Consider the following 17,127-nt stretch of genomic DNA (forward strand, 5'->3'; position numbering starts at 1 on the left):
TGCCAGCTCCAGGTCTACCAGAGCACTATTAGTTATTGAATTAATTAGCTGTGACTGTGAGGGAGAAGTGAGGGAAAGTCAAGGGAGGAACGACAGTGATAGGGTAGACATGGATGACACTGGGCTGGTTGACGAAAGCCTGAGCCTGAGGAAGGGGTCGAGGGAGAGTCGCAGGAGGCAGTTCTTGACTCGGCCCTGCTAGGTGCCTGCGGAGAAGAAGCATATCCCTGTTCCAGCCACTTTTTTCAAGTTTGGGTGCCAAGGACAAGCCATGCGCGCCGCCTGCCAGGTGGGCAATGGGTAAAGTATGCAGGTGTTAATAGGCCAACAGCTGCCAGTGGTTAACGGACTTCCGAAGCCCATATTTTGGCTTCGTCCTTCAGCCCCCCCCGTCGCCCATTGACTGCGTGCCCATTGCCCACCATCAACTCTTGTCTGACGCCCAGACATTGGGCGGGCTTTAGGTCAGGACGCCCCCAGCCGCCCAGGGAATTGCCTTCTGCAGGTTTGATTTCATGCACATGACAGGAGGACGTCCTTGGGAGAGACTTACCTAATATCAATACTCCAAAGTCCCGACTACCTCCCGCTTGTATCTCGAGAGCGATTGAATGATCTGAGGATGTCTTCTGTGACGGTCATACGTCTTCTGCGTTTTGTCGATATGTCATGAGCATGCCTAGTCATGGCGGGGTTACTGCATCATCGTCTTCTGCTCCTTGACAACACCACCTTGACTCCATGGTTAACCGGACTCACCTGTTTCATCACCACTCTTTCAAGTCGAGTTACTGTCTTCGTACAACTTGGGCCATGCGGGTCACCCAGGTACTACTGCCTAGTGGTTGCTAGTCGGTGCATGGTCTCATCCACTGCATCTGCAACATTTTTAGAACAATGGCATGGTCATGTCCGTGGACTAGTCGCCGCTAGTTTGTCACATGGGACTCCCATTGGTTGTATATCACATGACACGGAAGTTATAAGCTGCGATCTTCCGACCACCGACCTCAGTCATCCACTGGACTTCCACCCACTAGATGATTTCCTGAGACAAGCTCTTCGCTTGCTTCAGCTTTTTCACGTTTTGACTCAATCCAACGGTCGCATTCCTTGAATCCGCCAACGACATGACGTTTTTTCCCTTGTTCGCTTCAGCTTTGCTTCAGCCTCCAAGTACGACCTTGAGTCGGCTGGGCACCAACCTGAGACGATCAGTTTCTGCTCTGACTTTCTATTCGGTACAGGGGCGATCTCGAATACATATTTCAGAGGTTAAATGGGTATTTGAGCCTCTTCTAGGTTTGAATATGTCTCGGATGCTTTCTCCTTGGACAGACAGAATCCGCGTCAGATAACATGTACCTGGTGAGTCGTCAGGTGTGTACTAGATAGCTGCAGAATGCTCCGTAGCCTGCCTGCACTGCACCTCTTTACTATCGGCAGCGGACTTCGGTTGTCTTTGCCAGGCAGTTCATCCTATTTTATCCAATCGCGCACCTCTCAAGACACCACTGGACCCGGCGCCGAAGGTATACGAACACGGGTACGAGTGAGGCTCCCGAGGACTCCGTAAGTAACATGACGAGTTTTCATACACTTTGTCCGTCGGCCTCTGACTTGAGGCCTAGTGTGATGATTATTTTATTTTTTGACAACACGCCTCGTGCATCTCACACTTCATTGGCTCTGGTGTACCTCGTAGTCAACATCGGTCTATTGGCGTCGTCTGCAACGTCAACTTCCACATACAAGCCACGAGCTGGCGCAGGCTAATGCTGAGCTGAAAACCCCAATGTCCAAACGTTGCTTATTGTCTCACTATGTGTTCGAGGTGGAGTTATTATCAAATCTTCTCTACTCGAGTAATCACAAGCTCCAGCCATCTTTCTCCATTGTATCCTGCTGGCCATGACTCGAAGGTCCTAGCCGACCGATCGTCAAGCTTGCCCTTTCCATATTTCAATGTCGGCTGCTGGATAGAGAGGTTCATGAGTAAATAGCCTTCAAGTAATTTACACTAAGACCAAGGTGAGCAATGCGCAGTGGCAATGATTGCTCGATGCCAACGCCGCCACGTCAAAATTCGTACCGATAGCAGGCGGGCTCTTATACCTTAATCTACACAATTGACACTGGCGGAGTCTTTTGTAACGACTTGATGCTCTTGGACCAGCCTGGAGTTCATTTCTTCTGCGAGATTTCTTTCACAGTCATCAATCGATCTCAATTCCAATCTGCCGCGACCGCTCGACAATTCTCCTTTCATTCGCATTTGACCCAGTTCGTTGCTACATGTATCAAGATATCCCGCCAGATCATGCATCTCAATCCAAAACGATCTACGACTCAGCAGAGAATGCGTAAGTTCTCACACCAGTTTCCCGTGATTCTGGATCTAGCGATCTGGACAAATGCAGAGGTCTTCAATCGAAGCTACCTTGTTATGCCACTAGAAACCGTGTGTCTTCGTAGTGCAAATATTGTATGGAGGACGAGCCGAATTCTGGCATACTGAAGGACTTACCAGATCTTAAATCATGCACGATGGCCATAAGCAAATTGGCTGATCAAGGCGATTTATTCATCCATGAACTGAGATTCCTCGAAATCTAGCCTAAAGCCCTCGTAATCACTCCCCCACGAGAGGTCAAAGGACAAAATACTTGGAGGCATGGTTTTCGTGCTCACGAGGCTGCACTATAACAAATGGGAACCGGATGTGCCATGCAAGGCTGCAATCACGTGGCGGGAACAATCACTTTTCGGTCTAGCCTGCCTTGGCGCGTACTCAGCGGGGCGACGTCAGCGGCAGCCGCTGTGCTGCGGCGACTAGTCAATTTTCACTCCACTCATCCTCCCTCCATCGCCCGTTCTCGCCATCGTGTGCACACTTCAGTGTGCCTCCACCACCATCTACCACCGTCAACAACACCGCATACTCGTTGTCATTCTCTCCTCGTCCACCTCGTGCGCACTCATCACTGTCGTTGCCGCAACCCCTCCTCACGAAGGCTCTATCTCCTTCACAACTATTGGCCTAGGCCTTCACGTTGTCCATCCGACCTTTCCTAGCCCCGGAACAGACGAATAGCTACCAGACACTCCGGACGTGGGGCCGTCTGCCGAGGAGACCAGATCAAAGATGAGCGGCCTTCGAGGTGTTATGAAGGATGGCTGGCACCCGAAAGGTCGAGATGGGGGAAAAGAGTCCTGGAGGGGTGACTTCAAGGGTATTAATCAAGTGGTCAGTCCTTGAACTTTCTCTCTCCTGCCGACATTTACCTCTACTCGTCTGTTGAAGCTCCCATGCATCGGTACTGATTATTTCCATGCTGTCACAAAGGCCGGTTGGATGGGCAAAAGTAGAGATCCTAAGGCAGGTGACGCTTCGCAAAGTCATGTATCTCGACCACTGGCTACCCTCAAAGACCCCGCTTCGTTTGGCCCTCCTCCGAAAAACGTCAACTATCACGGCGGTGCGGCCTTACCGAACGAGATAACACCACACCGGGGAGGAATTGGGGCTCCCTTAACACGAGAGCAAGTCGAATCTGCCCGCCGTGCTGCCCAAGGCGAGGTGGAAGAGGAGCCAGAGGAGGCAAGACCCAGTGGCCCTCCTTTGCCCTACCGTGCAGACACTACTGGTCTTAGGACTGATCACTTGCCTCCGCCCCCGACCGCAAATCGAAACTTCAATGGAAGCCCAGCTCCTGTAAACGGGACGCAGCAAATACCAAAACCAAAACCTGGCCTGCCACCTAGGTTACCTTCCCGCCAAAACACCGCCAGTAGTGCCACTGCACCGACGGCCTCTCCACCTCCTCCTGCCTATGAAACTGTTCCGCCAAAACAAGCCAGCCCCCAACCAAGTACGCATTTCGGGATCAATCAAGCTGCTGTCAATCGACTCGGGCAGGCGGGCGTCTCAGTCCCTGGGCTGGGTATTGGATCGCAATCTTCAGCCACCAACCCATGGCAAGACGAAAAAAGCCAGTCCTCTACTGCACAAAGCGCATCACCCAACCCAACTCACTCGTCGACCGCTCCAGCTACCAATCAACTCTCCGAACTTCAGTCCCGCTTTTCCCGTATGAGTTCAACAGGGAGCAACCCCAATACCCAGCTAGACATCCAAACGCCTCCATCTACAACTGCCCAACCTCAATCTCAACCACAACCACAACCCACAACTTGGGCTGAGAAGCAAGCAGCGCTCCGTACCGCCTCCAATTTTCACAAGGATCCATCAACTGTAAGCATGGCTGATGCCCGATCTGCCGCCACCACTGCCAACTCTTTCCGTGAGCAACATAAAGAACAAATTTCGGCGGCCGGTCTACGCGCCAATCAGTTCAACAAGAAGTACAACGTGACAGGGAAGCTCAACAGCTTTCTTGAAAAGCACAGCTCTCCTTCATCTGAAACACCACCCCAGCTACCCCAACAGCAACAACAGCAGGTGGTCAATCCAGGCACAGTACATGATCCCTACAACTCTGGAGCGGTCGCGTCACCAAGTCTCCAGCAGCATCAACCAGTGCAACAACAGAGTCCCGAGCTCACAGCATCAATAGCGAGAAAGCCACCTCCCCCACCACCGCCAAAGAAGCCCGCCAATATGCATGGAAATCTCAATGGTGTTAATGGAAGCGCGAATGCAGGTCCAGCATCTCCCCCTCCTGTCCCACTGGGGACGAAACCAGGTTATGCTTAGGAGATGGGAGCGTCTTAAACGGGACACAAGGTGTGGTGTGAAGGAGTATAGATGTAGAAATGGGACGGGATGGGATAAGACATATGGGCTGGCTCACGTTATCAGGCATCGTTATATTCATTTTTTGTTTCCCGCTTGCTTACGCATATCGTTTGGATAGCCTTTGTGCATGACAACCAGTCTAGTCTGACAGAATGAAGCCTTATGTTTCCCTGCAATTCGAAGAAATTTGTATCGTCCCAATCACGAATCCCTTTCAAGTCTACACGACCCCCGGCTCATACCGCTCATTTCGCAACCGTTCAGATATCCATATGCTTTCAATCCCACACCCTGGGTGCAGTAGGGGAACGAACGAAACGGGGTAGCGACAAGCCAAGAGAGACAATGCGAGATCGAGCATTGTAGCCTCCTGTTCATTCATGGCTGTGCCCAATGTGCAGGAGTGTACGTGCAGCACAGTGGGACGAGCATGACCGCGTACAGATTGATAGTGGCAGTCGGTGGAGTATAAGAAGTATAAACAATACGAATCAGGTCGAATGTACTGTCTCAACCCTCTTAACCGACGACAACGACGACGTGGAGCACCCCACACAAATACACTGATGTTCAAGGCACCTGCCTCCCTACCGGCCTCCCTACGTACCGTATCACCTAGGTACCTAGCCAGATCCATATCCCGTCGAGAATGTCGAGATGTATACATATACTGTGAGTGAGTGACAAGGCTGCGATTCAACAATATGCCGCCATGTCTGACGATGACTTGTTCTCGCTGGCTGTTCCTTTCTCGGTTGGAAAGCGATGGCTGAGTGACTTCTATGAGTACCCTGAGTTAGGCAGGTAGGCATGGGATCCAGGGGGTGGAGAGCATGGTTCAACACGGCCGATGGATGATGATCTTGCTTGTTTTTTTCTTTCTGCTGACGCGCCACACATCCCACCTACGACGGCTGACGGATGTAGAGCCTTAAAAACTGCAGACCTCAGTGGCGAAGACGTTGGATAAACAGTCTCAGTGCACCAAAAGGGATATGGTACTCCGAGATGCCCTGGTTACATGTATCATGTTCCCCATCTGCAGCAACACGAGGAATGCTGAATGCGCCTCAGAGGGAGCACAGAAACACGATCACCACAAAAGTGCGTTCACTTGGGTGTGTAATAATGAATGTGTGGTAACCAATTCAATTCCCGTCTCAACATCAATTAGGTTTCCCCCATTCAAGAAAAGTCCAGCTCTACCATCTTAATCTTGTTCTTGTTCTTGTTCTTGTCCTCTCTGCTGTTTGTGAAAAAAACCCCATCCTTGATCCAGAAACAGAAACAATGAGGTCCTTCTATTTCTGTTGCGAAATAGATCGAAGTGCATCCAACCCGGCCCACTATTTCACAAATCGTTGGGCCCACCCAATCAACCTGGAAGAACGCCGCTGAAGGTGAGGAATCACATGCTGAGGTGCTATCAAAATCCTCTTTGTGTCCCCATGGGCCTTGATTACAGACCAGTCCGAAGACCAGATCTTTCGAATCCTTTCATGACCATCCCCTGAGGTGAAAATAAAAGACAGTGCTATGCCACCAGTGACCATATACCAATAGGTCATCCTTACCAAGGCGCCGAACACCTTACATTAGAACCAGTCATAATTGAAAATGCAACATAGGAGGGCTTTTATAAATGTACACCGGGTCGTGATTTCGGTCACGCCCAGAAAAGTCTTCGTGCCACCATCTAGCAGCGAAAAGAATGCTCGAATGCACATGTGCTATCAAAGTCGTAGAATCGTGAGTGTGTCGATGATGGCCTGAATGCTCACTTTCCGCGCTCGAAGCGCTTGAAATCAATGTTCACAACCCAAATCTCTCTTGTATCCAATGGAAAAAGTGTTGGATCTAGAAGAAATGTGTGTAGACTTTAGAAGTCTCATGCACCTCCATTTCCTGGTATTCTAGTTAGTACGGAAAATCTGGGAGTGTAAGCATGATGTAACGAACCATTTTGAAGGTGTTGAGCTCTTCTTTGATCTGCTGAGCTAGCATTGGTGTCAGACGATTGCATGTTGCAATGTCTCCACGGCGATCGTACTCGCCACTGGGCCATGTGTCGTGAAACTGGATTCGTGGGCTGAATGAGATGTTCCTCATCAGGCTTGCTGGTGTCATTGCCGGATTTTTAGAGTCAAGGCTTCCCATTCTCGCCATGGAAGTGAAATAGTCGTCATTATCGGTATTTTCAATGGTGATGGAATCAGTTCGGCGATGGGCTGACCGTGGAGGGTCATCAGCAGGTGTGCTTGGAGCGCTGGACTTGGGGGAGTCATTGACGTGGGGAATCTGGGGTAGATTGAAATCCGGTGCCTTGTGGTCGTATGCTCGGATCTTGGGTGATGGTTGATTTGAATCATTACGCTTGAGAATACCCTTCTTCACAGCGGCCAAAACCTCAGCACGCTCCTTCTCACCTCCAACAATGCTGCGGCGGGATCTTGTATCACTCGAAACTGTACCGCTATCAAAAGATAGCTTCGTATCCACAGAGTTACGCTCCAATTTGGGAAAGCCGGTGCCACCCCCAGCCTGATCATGTGGGTTCACATTGACATTGACCTTCTCGCGTTCGGCTTCGACCGTGACCATAGAAACTTGAGCGACAGGAGCCTGATCGATGGGCCCATCAGCAGCAGGTACACCAATGACGGATTTTGGCCTGAACAAACCAACCAGCGATCGTGTACCTTTCTTGACGCCTTTGCCCATTTTACGGAGCATGATAGACGCAGACGAGGCGGTAGATGAGATCGACAGGTTGTCCGTTGAGCCAGTAAAGAATTGCCCTTGGCCAGAATAAATACTTTCGCCTAGACCCGCAGCCTCTTGCTTTTCGGCAATACGGGCCTGCTCCGGTTCCAGCTCATCCTCATACTTTGAGGTTCGTTTTGCTGCGGTGGATGTCTTGTTGGCCAAGCTCTTTTCATGGTTGTTCTGCGCGGTGGCTTTCCGCAGCTCTGCGGCACTGCCAAACGAAAAGGCTCTTCGCAGTTTCGACTTTGATTTCTTTGCATCTTTTTGGCTCAATGCAGCAAGCTGTTCAGCAGCAGGGCTCGAGGAAGGTTGAGGTTGGTTGGATGATGATACTGTCGGCGCTTGGGGTTTCTTATCCATGTGTTCTGAATTGAGGTTGACAGGACGGGATAAGGGAGAAGGCTGTCGGATGCTAGAATCTCGGGCGTGAGAATGGGCGGTGAGGCGAGTTTCCTGCCTTAAACCTGTTGCAGGGGTTTGGGTTGTGCTCAAGGGGCTAGTGGCGGGTTGATCCGCTCGGGCCTGAAGATTGTCAGTAAAGCAGGTTCGCAAAGACTCGGACAAACAAGATCCTTGACTTACCGAACCTGGACGTGATGAACGACCCGATCTTGATGAGGTTCTACTCTCCGAACTTGCTGAATGAGAATGAGCGGGCCTTTGCCCATGTCCATAAGCAGGTTGTGTTGGGTGCGGCTGTTGTACGGGTTGTGGTTGCTGAGAGCCTAGGAAGGCGTTAGGGTGGGGAGAGGATGTTTCCTGGGGATCTGCCGAATGTATCAAGCCAGCTGTCTCGATATTACCCAAACTTCGTCGACGATATCTCGCGGCCAAATCTGGGGTCTGGTTTCTTCCCAACTGCAGATCATCCGCACTTGAGTTTTTGCTCCCAGATGGTCCATATGTGGATCCTCGATACGAAGTCTGAGAACTCAAAGACGGTGTACTACTCGATTGTGATGGATGGCTGTACAGTGATCCTACCGCAGCCATACCGGAACCTGAAGGTAGAGCAGAATTCATGGCAACGCGGTTTGGGCCACTCTCACCCTCAGTGCGTTTTCCAACCCTTCGATATCGATCCGGGGATGGCTTCGCGGTGACAGGGGACTGTGAGGGTCCCATGAAAGAACCTGTGGATGGTATTATGGGTAGACCTATGGACAATCGACTTCCAGCATCGATCTGTGGTAGGTCCGTTGGCGAAGATGGTTGGGATGAGGATTGAGACACTTGTGGGACTTTTGGGGCAGACATTGATCTCCCAGTAGTAGGTACGTTGCCACGATACTTGCCGTTGGCAAGTTGTGGAGTTGAAGTAAATGCATATGGTGCCACTGGTCCGGTCGGTGGTAAACCTCGATAGCCTGTTGCAGAGATATTGTTGTAACGGTTGGCCTGGAAATTTCGGGATTGTGGCTGCGAGGATTGAGAAGGATATGCCCCTGTGTTTTGAGAGGCATAGCCTCCAGCAGAGGAGGGTCGACCGAGCATGGTGATGGTGGCAGTTTGGACGGGCAGTGTTTGAACCAAAGCAGCCATGTTTTTCTTTCACTCGAGATGAAATCTTCTGTTCCAGTCAAACAGGATCAAGACCAGTTCGTGTCTTGACAGGCCTTGTCTGGGTTGGTGTTGGGGCTGGTTCAGGAGACACGGCAAATAACGACGTGCTTACTGTGATCTTGTCAGTCAAGTGTCCGGGGACGTGATTCAAATCAACATGCTGACCATACCGGATGTCTGGATATAGTTGATGGGTTTGGCTATTGAGGTATATAGAATTCAATTACTCGGTATGGAGGATTGACCTGATAGCCAGTTGAAAGACAGGTAGAGGAGAATTTTCGGGTGGGAGTCGGTATCAAGGTTGACAGGAACGAACGAAAGTTGATTAAGAAATCGTAATGGACGAAGAGAGGGATTTCAGAAGTGAACAAGGGCTAGAAAGAAGCCCGGTGGAATTTGACCCAAGATTCGAGCTTGAGGAAGTTGACCCTGAGCTCACGAAACGAATGTGGCACCCGCGTCCAGGTACGTTGCTGAGATGGAGGGGGCAAAGAGGTAATGGAGAGAGAGGAAGGGAGCAGAGAAACAAAAACGTATAAAGAACAAAGTCGGAAGAGAAGAGGGAAGGATGGATGATGGGATGATGGGATGATGGTGGTTGAGAGTTTGTGGTGTGGAGGAAAGAAGAGATTCCCAAATAATTGATAGGAAAGGCCAGGCAAAGGAGCAGGAGTGCAGCGCAGGTGGTGATGCCAGCCTGAGTGCCAGAGTCCGGTGTCAACGATGGTGAAATCGTACCGTAATGGTTCCGTGGTGGTGGAATGCCTTGTTCCTTGGGCAAGTTACTCGGCACCTAGGCAGGTGGTACGGTACCTAAAGCCTACTCGTCCTGTTAAAGGCCAGCGCAGGCAAGGCGTGGGGACTCACGGTCAAGAAAATGCCAGTTCGGCGGCGGTGGTACCAAGTGGGTTAGGTGCCAGACTACCAGTATGGAGTACCCAGAAATTCAACTGCTAAGCAGCACCAGTGGCAGCTAATATTGCCTTGCAGGCAGTTTTGGCGGCCAAGGGTCACAGGGTCATGAGAGCGAGATGGGAGGGGCACTCCAGGCTAAGCGTACTGTACCGGGATTGGTTTAGGCACGCTTCAGGGACGAATTTTAGCACGCGAAAGATCTGAACGGGACTTGGACAACAAGGCACACAGAGACAGGGATGGAGGGAGTTCCCCCCTTTGCAAGTGCAGCGGTGCGGCTACGTAAAAGTGGGCGATGGCATGACTGGACTTGGTCCAAGCTTCGATTTTCCTGGAATGTTTGGTGGTTTATACAACATCTTGAACGCGCTTCCTGGTCTTTGTTATTAGTTTCCACAGATGGAGATGCGTACTGTTCCAAAGCCGAAATGCCAGGCCATGGCCCTGGGGCCGGGCGTGCAACTCTCTCCTGTCCTCGGTGCGTGTGCTTTGTGTTCTACCCTCATTGCGTGAGACTCTCGTACGGACTCGATGAATTGCAAGGTCGCAGGTTCGGTCTCGCCTGGACGAGTCGTCATCAAGATTTCTCTAAGGAGAGTGCAGGGTATAATGCAGATGACGACCAGGGCTACGCGCGAAGGAAGGTCCGCCAAAGACGATCCGTGGAGCCAAGTGAGCAAATGGTTTCTCCAACAGGAGAGGCGCAGTCATGGACCATCAAGCCATGACCAACTAATTGGACGCGTGAAATCTGAAGTTCGTGACTTTTGGAGGTCAGCAGTGGATCTTGCCGTCCGGGCGCTTTAAGCTGCATTTAGGCACCCCCACCCACCCCTGGAAACTGCAGTATTGCAATACCCTACCTAGGTACGAGGTAAGTAATGAACCACCAGGGCAATCTCGAAACTTGGAATGTTCACGTCTTCAATAACACATCACTCTTCTTCCTCTTCCACCTGCTGTGAAACATCGAAATTCGATCTTCAATAGACGTACCTACCCAAGATAGAAAATCTTGGTAGCGTCATGTCGATCAACGCGAATAACAGTGATCATGTCCCACGCAGTACACCCAAATTATGCCTGATGTCTCTCCTTTGACGGACACTGCTGCAGTTTATCCGTAAGCTATGCCCGGGAGGTAATGGCGCCCGTAATTCGCTGCCTCAGACTGGCAAATTTGACTTGTTGCCATTTCTGACTTGTTCAATACCATCTCTTCTTCTTGTTGCAACGATGCTTGCAAGGGCCCGTCCTGACCTGCACAACTTGAACCTTTGCAGCTGTAGTTCGGACTTGTGCTGCCTCTCAGTAACCTTGCCGAGTTTTTCTCCACGGAAACCCGTACAGATACTGTGTCTATTAGATGAGAGTGCTGCAAGGACTGGTCAACTATGCATCTTGCCACTACACCGGCATAAGTACCTAGTACCTGGGCAGTAGGTATGTTTGCCCTGGTACCACAAGCGACCTTCTCCAACCCCGAAGCTTGCGTCACAATGCCCCCTCTGATGTCCCGTGCTTTTTTTTCATAATTTGACCACGATGATCACTGGAATTATTTCCCACCGATGCTTGTGAACATTCCTGCCCGTCGCCATTCCTTTCGAGGCCCAGAGGTTGCTTCGTCCGTTTGAGTTTAGCAAGTGCAACATTTACGAGGTGCTCCGGACGACTGCTCGGTAAGCTACTACAGGGTTTGATATCCACTTCCTTCCAGTCATGCCGAATAGAAGGACCAAGCACCGAAGGACTTGAGTGTGGAACAGAAGTCCCCTCACCATCTTGCCTGGCTAGATCGATCCTGAAAGCCACATGCCGCCTCGATTCTTTCCTTTGGCCTCCCACATGCAATCAAGTTGAGGACAACAAGCATAACACATGCACTGGCATTATTATGATTGACTAGCTGCAGCCTCATGCAGATATGTTTCATGTGCATTGTCCCATCTCGTGTGATAAGCGAAGGGCGAATGATTCTGACACCTTCCATCCACTTGACCCCGAGGTGAATGCCCACACCTTGTGGTGCACCCAGTCCTTTAACCATGCTCTTCTCATGACATCCACGCAGACTGAATGAATCAAATGTCCGATTCAAAGTCCGGGAAAAAAGGCCAACTCGGGGAATTATATTGATGCCTCCTCGTGAATTACCACGCTCGGCATGATCCTGATCACCTTATATGAGCAGATGAAATTGAAGCTCCCTGCTTACAGATGAGGGTTCGAAAATTGACATTATCTGCAAGATTCAGGCACAGATCATCCACGACCAACCGTCCATCCCGTGTTGCATCGCTCCACCATGAAGGGGCAAAATTTCTTCTCCGCCATCACTGCCCAAATGCCTCACCGGGACAAACCACAAGAAAGTGGTCTGATTGTTTCTCTGTCCCATTGCAAAAAGTGAGCCTGATGAATTTGCTTTCAATCTACATACTTAGGTACATACTCTGGCACCGTCATGCCTCCGTACTCGGCTCTCCGGAATATGTACTCCGTATCTGCTGTCCCACATTTAGCTTTTGAAAAGTGCGGGGGAATATTTTTGTTGGGACCAAACCACCGTTCCCTCTGGGTGGCTTTCATGCCTTTTTTCTTTATCCATGACTCGTATGACTTCGCTCCCCTCGCTACACAGCTCGGTACCTAGGGCAGACATCCACTGCAGGACATTGATCTCGTACTGTCGCTCCGATACGTTAGCAAAATGTTCTTGTACGAAGATACCCTGGAGGATATTTCAAACTTACACTGATAGTGTGCGGTTCGTGGACAGCACCAGGATCCGTTGTCCGGTTTCTCCCCAGATTCTATTCCTGACCTTGACAGTGCAGATATATTTTGCTCTACTCGTCGCTAGCTTGCTGTACGAGCCGAACGCCCCATCGTCGAGGAGGGAACCCCATGTCTCACTTGTCTGTGGCCCGCGCTAGTGGAGATCGTTGATCGAGAGAATATCCAGAGCTGTATTGATATTCCCACCACTCAGACTCAAGTATCTACTCCGTACAGCAAGGGAGTCAATTTGAAAGTATGAGTAGTTGTAGCGATCTCAGCTCTGGAGACCGACTCCCCTCCTCCTTCAAGATCTATGGACTGTAGTCTCCCAAGTTCTTCCATTCGTGCGAGAGAGAAAAAACCCCCCGCGATTGACTGACTAGGTACGAAGTAGCTTTAAGGTACCTAGGTCATCATGCCTTGTCCATATCTCTAGTGACAGCTTACTGTGTGGTGGTGGAATGAATCTGAGTTTGGATCTTGATACCAAGAGATGATGTGCATCAGAAATCTGGCTTTCCGGTTCTAGATCTCCCCTCCTTCAAGATCTACTCAACTCTGCCGCCGCATCTGATTTGGACGATTCGCCTTTATGGTAACGTCATGATACTTTGTAGTATATTCGCAGACTTTCACTCTACTGTCACACTTTTATAGGTACGCAGTCGATGCAGTGAGATCCAAACCAGATGTTGCTCCCACTGGCAGTCATCGAAAAGCCACCATCTACGCCATTGCACGCCCGCTCCCAAGATGTGATCTGGCGGCGCCTTAGCTTCCCCACTTTCACGTAGGACTAGCTTCCTCGATAGCAGGTAATGAGCGATTTGTGAATGTTCATTCTATGAACCACAATAATCCGGCTAACCGTGCAATGCATCCTGGCAGAAGATGGGGCCGCTGACATTCCAATTTGAAAAATAGCCTTGTCAAGCTGAGTCAGTTACACCCTTCCAAACCCCCCTCTGCCGAAGTGCTCAGACACCGGTAAACCGCTTTCCAAGCATCGAGGCATTCTGAAACGCCTAGATTGTAGAGAGTTTGGTCGTATTGTAAGGACGAGCAGGTGGGTCGTTCGACAAGGATGAAGATGTACATACCGCACTCAACCTAACTACGAGTAGTTGCCGGCCAACAATTGCAATGCCACTCTTTTCATCTCGGGTTCCCATCCTTGATGAGGCTGCGAGCCACTTACCAGTTGACCAGCACTCCGACCTGCTTGGTCGTGCAGTCGACATCTTCTTGCCACTTTCACGACGGTCAAAACCAACTCGATGATTCCGTGTCAACACTCGAGCAAAGACTCCCACGTCAGTCCTGCTGTACTATCTGCAAGCTCCGGGAACATGTCTGTCTCTTCGGGTCATGTGTTCTCAATGCTCTTATGAGATATTTGCGGGCAACTTCGTAGAACATGACACAACAGGACGCAGAGCATGGATCATTCTACGTTGATATCGGTCCAGTAACTTGACATCGGAAGTCGGTGCTTGACACTTGGACGCAGTGACGTTGGCTTTTCTGACCGACTCTTCGAAACGGCCACGTTTACAATCCGACTGTTCGGTATCGTTGTCGCACAGCAGGACGCCTGCGACAACTGATCGCCGACCTCTGAGATCATGAGCCCCCGCGCAGCAGCGACAGTGCGTTAATGCGCTCCATGATCTTGATTCTCGCTTTTCGGATTCGACTAAGGCCCTGGGCCGTTCTTACAGAGAGCGGTTGTACCACTCTCACAGTTGCGAGACTTCACGCTCTCCCATTCAGCATAGCATGGGTAGACAAGTTGAGCTTTTAGTTCTCGAGATGATAGACATTGTTTCGATGAAGTGAGTTGAGTGGAAGTCACATTGCGTCTTACCTGATTTAGCGTTCACTGCCCACTGATGATTCAACAAATAACAAACGTCGCGCTGTTAACTAGTCTTGGGTACTCCTCCCCATCAGAAATCTGGTTTGTGCAGGACTCAGCCATTCCCGTGGGCTTAACAGCAGCACCAGCAGTCGATGGGCGACGTCATGTGGGTTTCCTAACCTCTTAGTCAGGCACGCCCCCGGCGGCTGTCAGTGGTCACCCAATTGTCAAGCCTTCCCAAGTCCTGCCTCAGGCGTCCCATAGGGTAAACCTTAACCTTCCCGAAGCTTACCTCAATCAGAATAACCCGCGAGCAAGTGCAAGCAAGTCCAGAGTCCAGGTTGAACGGCGCTCGCGATGGCCTCGCGAAATGCCAACTTCGTGTTGATCACCACAAGAGGGGTTTCTCACGAGCTCCAGTATGAGGGGGCCTATTGTGTGTGGGATAGAGCCCGTATTGCACAGGGAGCCATGCTCTATAAAGATAGAGAACACTACTGTTCGTCTTCATGCTGGCCACTTCTCAACCAACTTCTGTTTCCAACATTCACTGTTCTATCTATCAACCCCGCGCGAATTCATTCTTCGTGACACCTAACTTACACCATTTATACATTTGATATTTGAGCCTTCCTCATTATTCGCAACCATGCCTATCATCAGTAAAGTTATCAAGGGCGTCGGAGCAGGTATTGGCATGGCTTCTGAAGCCGTTGCCGATCGCAAGGAGAAGAAAGCGGCTAAAGAGCGCGGTGTCTCCCCACGTCCCGCAGAAGCCTCGAAATCACGGGATGCATTAAACGACAACAAGAATACACGCAATGACGACTCTGATTCAAGTAGCAGTGACGACTCTGACCTTGAAACTGACCGCGCTGTTTGGGCTCTTGACGAGGCTGCTCAAGATCTCGAAGAACAGCCACCAGCATACGATGAATCAGAAGCGACGACAACATTGGAGCCCAACGAGATTGCAAATTCCTTTCTTCAAACTCATCAGATCCACAATAATCCCCAGCAGGATTTGAAACCCCTCCCAAATCCGGTCATCCTCCCACAAAGGCGGCCAAAAAACAAGATCCGTGGATTTGTGCGTGCCTATGCCCCACTCCTTGGTGAGTGCGCCGGCATCGACCAGAAGACATTCATCGACTTTGTGAACGACCTGGACCGCGCCTCCAAGGCGAGCCCAGTGTTTGATGTGATCAATGTGGCATGTTTCGCCGTTGGGATGATTCCCAACCCGATTGCCATGGCTGTGACCACAGCCGTTCAGGTCGCCAGTCGGACCGCTCAAGAGGTTCAATCACGTTACCGTCGAAATACGTATCTCGATCAAATCAACGAAACACTCTTCAAGCCTCGCGGCCTTTACTGCATGATCATGACTTTCAAGCCAGATGATCCACACCACCCAGTCCTTAGTGTCAATGTCAGGTCCCAGGATTCTACAGATCAGGCTCTTCTCAAAGCGACGTCCAACCCAGACTCTGATATGCGCAGCAAAATGAAACAACTTCGACTCACCTCAGGCAAGACTAAGGGAGAGCTTTCCCTGCCAGAGGCTGCTCCACTGATTTACCCGGCTGTCGACGCGGCGGCCCAATCGGCTCTCGAGGCCGAAGATGGAGGTACAGGAGTGGCACCCCCGGAGAAACAGCAGAACGCGTTCAAGGCCGCCGGGTCGTTCATGGCCACCTACCTTGACCGGCGAGCCCAAGCGAATTATGCGGGGATGACGCCCAATTCGAAGCTGGTAGTGCCGCAGGAGAAGAAGTTCGCATCTCGCTATTCCGACCCCAACCACCCTGCCAACTCCGGCACAATCATGGGTCTTCTGACAGGTGGCAGATTCGACCCCAAGGCGCGACGCAGAGGAGAGCGCGCGCAACGTCGTGCAAACAGGAGAGGCTACCAGCTCAGTGAGGCGGACGTCCAGAATGCTGAGATGGGGCGGCTTCCCAGACGGAGAAAGGGGCTCATTCGCCGTGCTCTGCAAAAGGATGTCCTATATCTGACGGTGGTGAATTTACCAAGCGAAAGCGTGATGAAGGAGTTGGCGCAGGAATGGGCAAGGTTGAATGCAGAGAAGTAACGTTGACTTGGGCAAATGGAATGGTTCCTTGCGTTCATTCTCACATTGTGGTTTACCGCAGCTATGTCTTCGTTTTTAATGGGTCACCGAGTAGATCTTCACGTGTTTCATAGCTAAATGATTCCCGAGAACTATTTCCTAGCGAGGAGTAATGAAGGAGGTATAATGAATTTTTACACCTAGGCACTTAACTATTAATCTTCGTGCTACTGTATTTATCCAGGCTTGGCCACATTTATTCGCCCCTGTAGTGTCAGTACGAGTGACAACACTTACTGGACGACAGCGAGATGTCAAGTAATTATCCAGCGTGTCACAGACGCATTAAAGGTGATCAGGGCGCTCCCGCTCTGGTCCCATGTTCATGGCAACGTTGGTCTG

General features: G+C 50.7%; 3 protein-coding genes across 3 annotated transcripts; 2 read left to right on the top strand and 1 right to left on the bottom strand.

Annotated features, from left to right (window-relative positions):
* Positions 1 to 3,145: 3,145 nt before the first annotated feature.
* Positions 3,146 to 4,717, top strand: LTR84_003232 (uncharacterized protein; the record flags this gene model as incomplete). Its single annotated transcript, XM_064846827.1, has 2 exons — positions 3,146 to 3,247; positions 3,305 to 4,717. The coding sequence occupies 2 exons, from the start codon at positions 3,146 to 3,148 to the stop codon at positions 4,715 to 4,717; spliced, it is 1,515 nt and encodes a 504-aa protein (XP_064705807.1).
* A 1,899-nt stretch (positions 4,718 to 6,616) lies between these two features.
* LTR84_003233 (uncharacterized protein) lies at positions 6,617 to 9,019 on the bottom strand (the record flags this gene model as incomplete). Its single annotated transcript, XM_064846828.1, has 3 exons — positions 6,617 to 6,664; positions 6,719 to 8,047; positions 8,108 to 9,019. The coding sequence occupies 3 exons, from the start codon at positions 9,017 to 9,019 to the stop codon at positions 6,617 to 6,619; spliced, it is 2,289 nt and encodes a 762-aa protein (XP_064705808.1).
* Positions 9,020 to 15,300: 6,281 nt separating this feature from the next.
* LTR84_003234 (uncharacterized protein) lies at positions 15,301 to 16,746 on the top strand (the record flags this gene model as incomplete). The annotated part of the gene is made up of 1 exon (XM_064846829.1): positions 15,301 to 16,746. The coding sequence occupies one exon, from the start codon at positions 15,301 to 15,303 to the stop codon at positions 16,744 to 16,746; it is 1,446 nt and encodes a 481-aa protein (XP_064705809.1).
* Between the last annotated feature and the right edge of the window lie 381 nt (positions 16,747 to 17,127).

The sequence above is a fragment of the Exophiala bonariae genome (genome assembly GCF_035927105.1).
Source record: "Exophiala bonariae strain CCFEE 5792 chromosome Unknown scaffold_15, whole genome shotgun sequence".
Classification (NCBI taxonomy): Eukaryota; Fungi; Ascomycota; class Eurotiomycetes; order Chaetothyriales; family Herpotrichiellaceae; genus Exophiala; species Exophiala bonariae.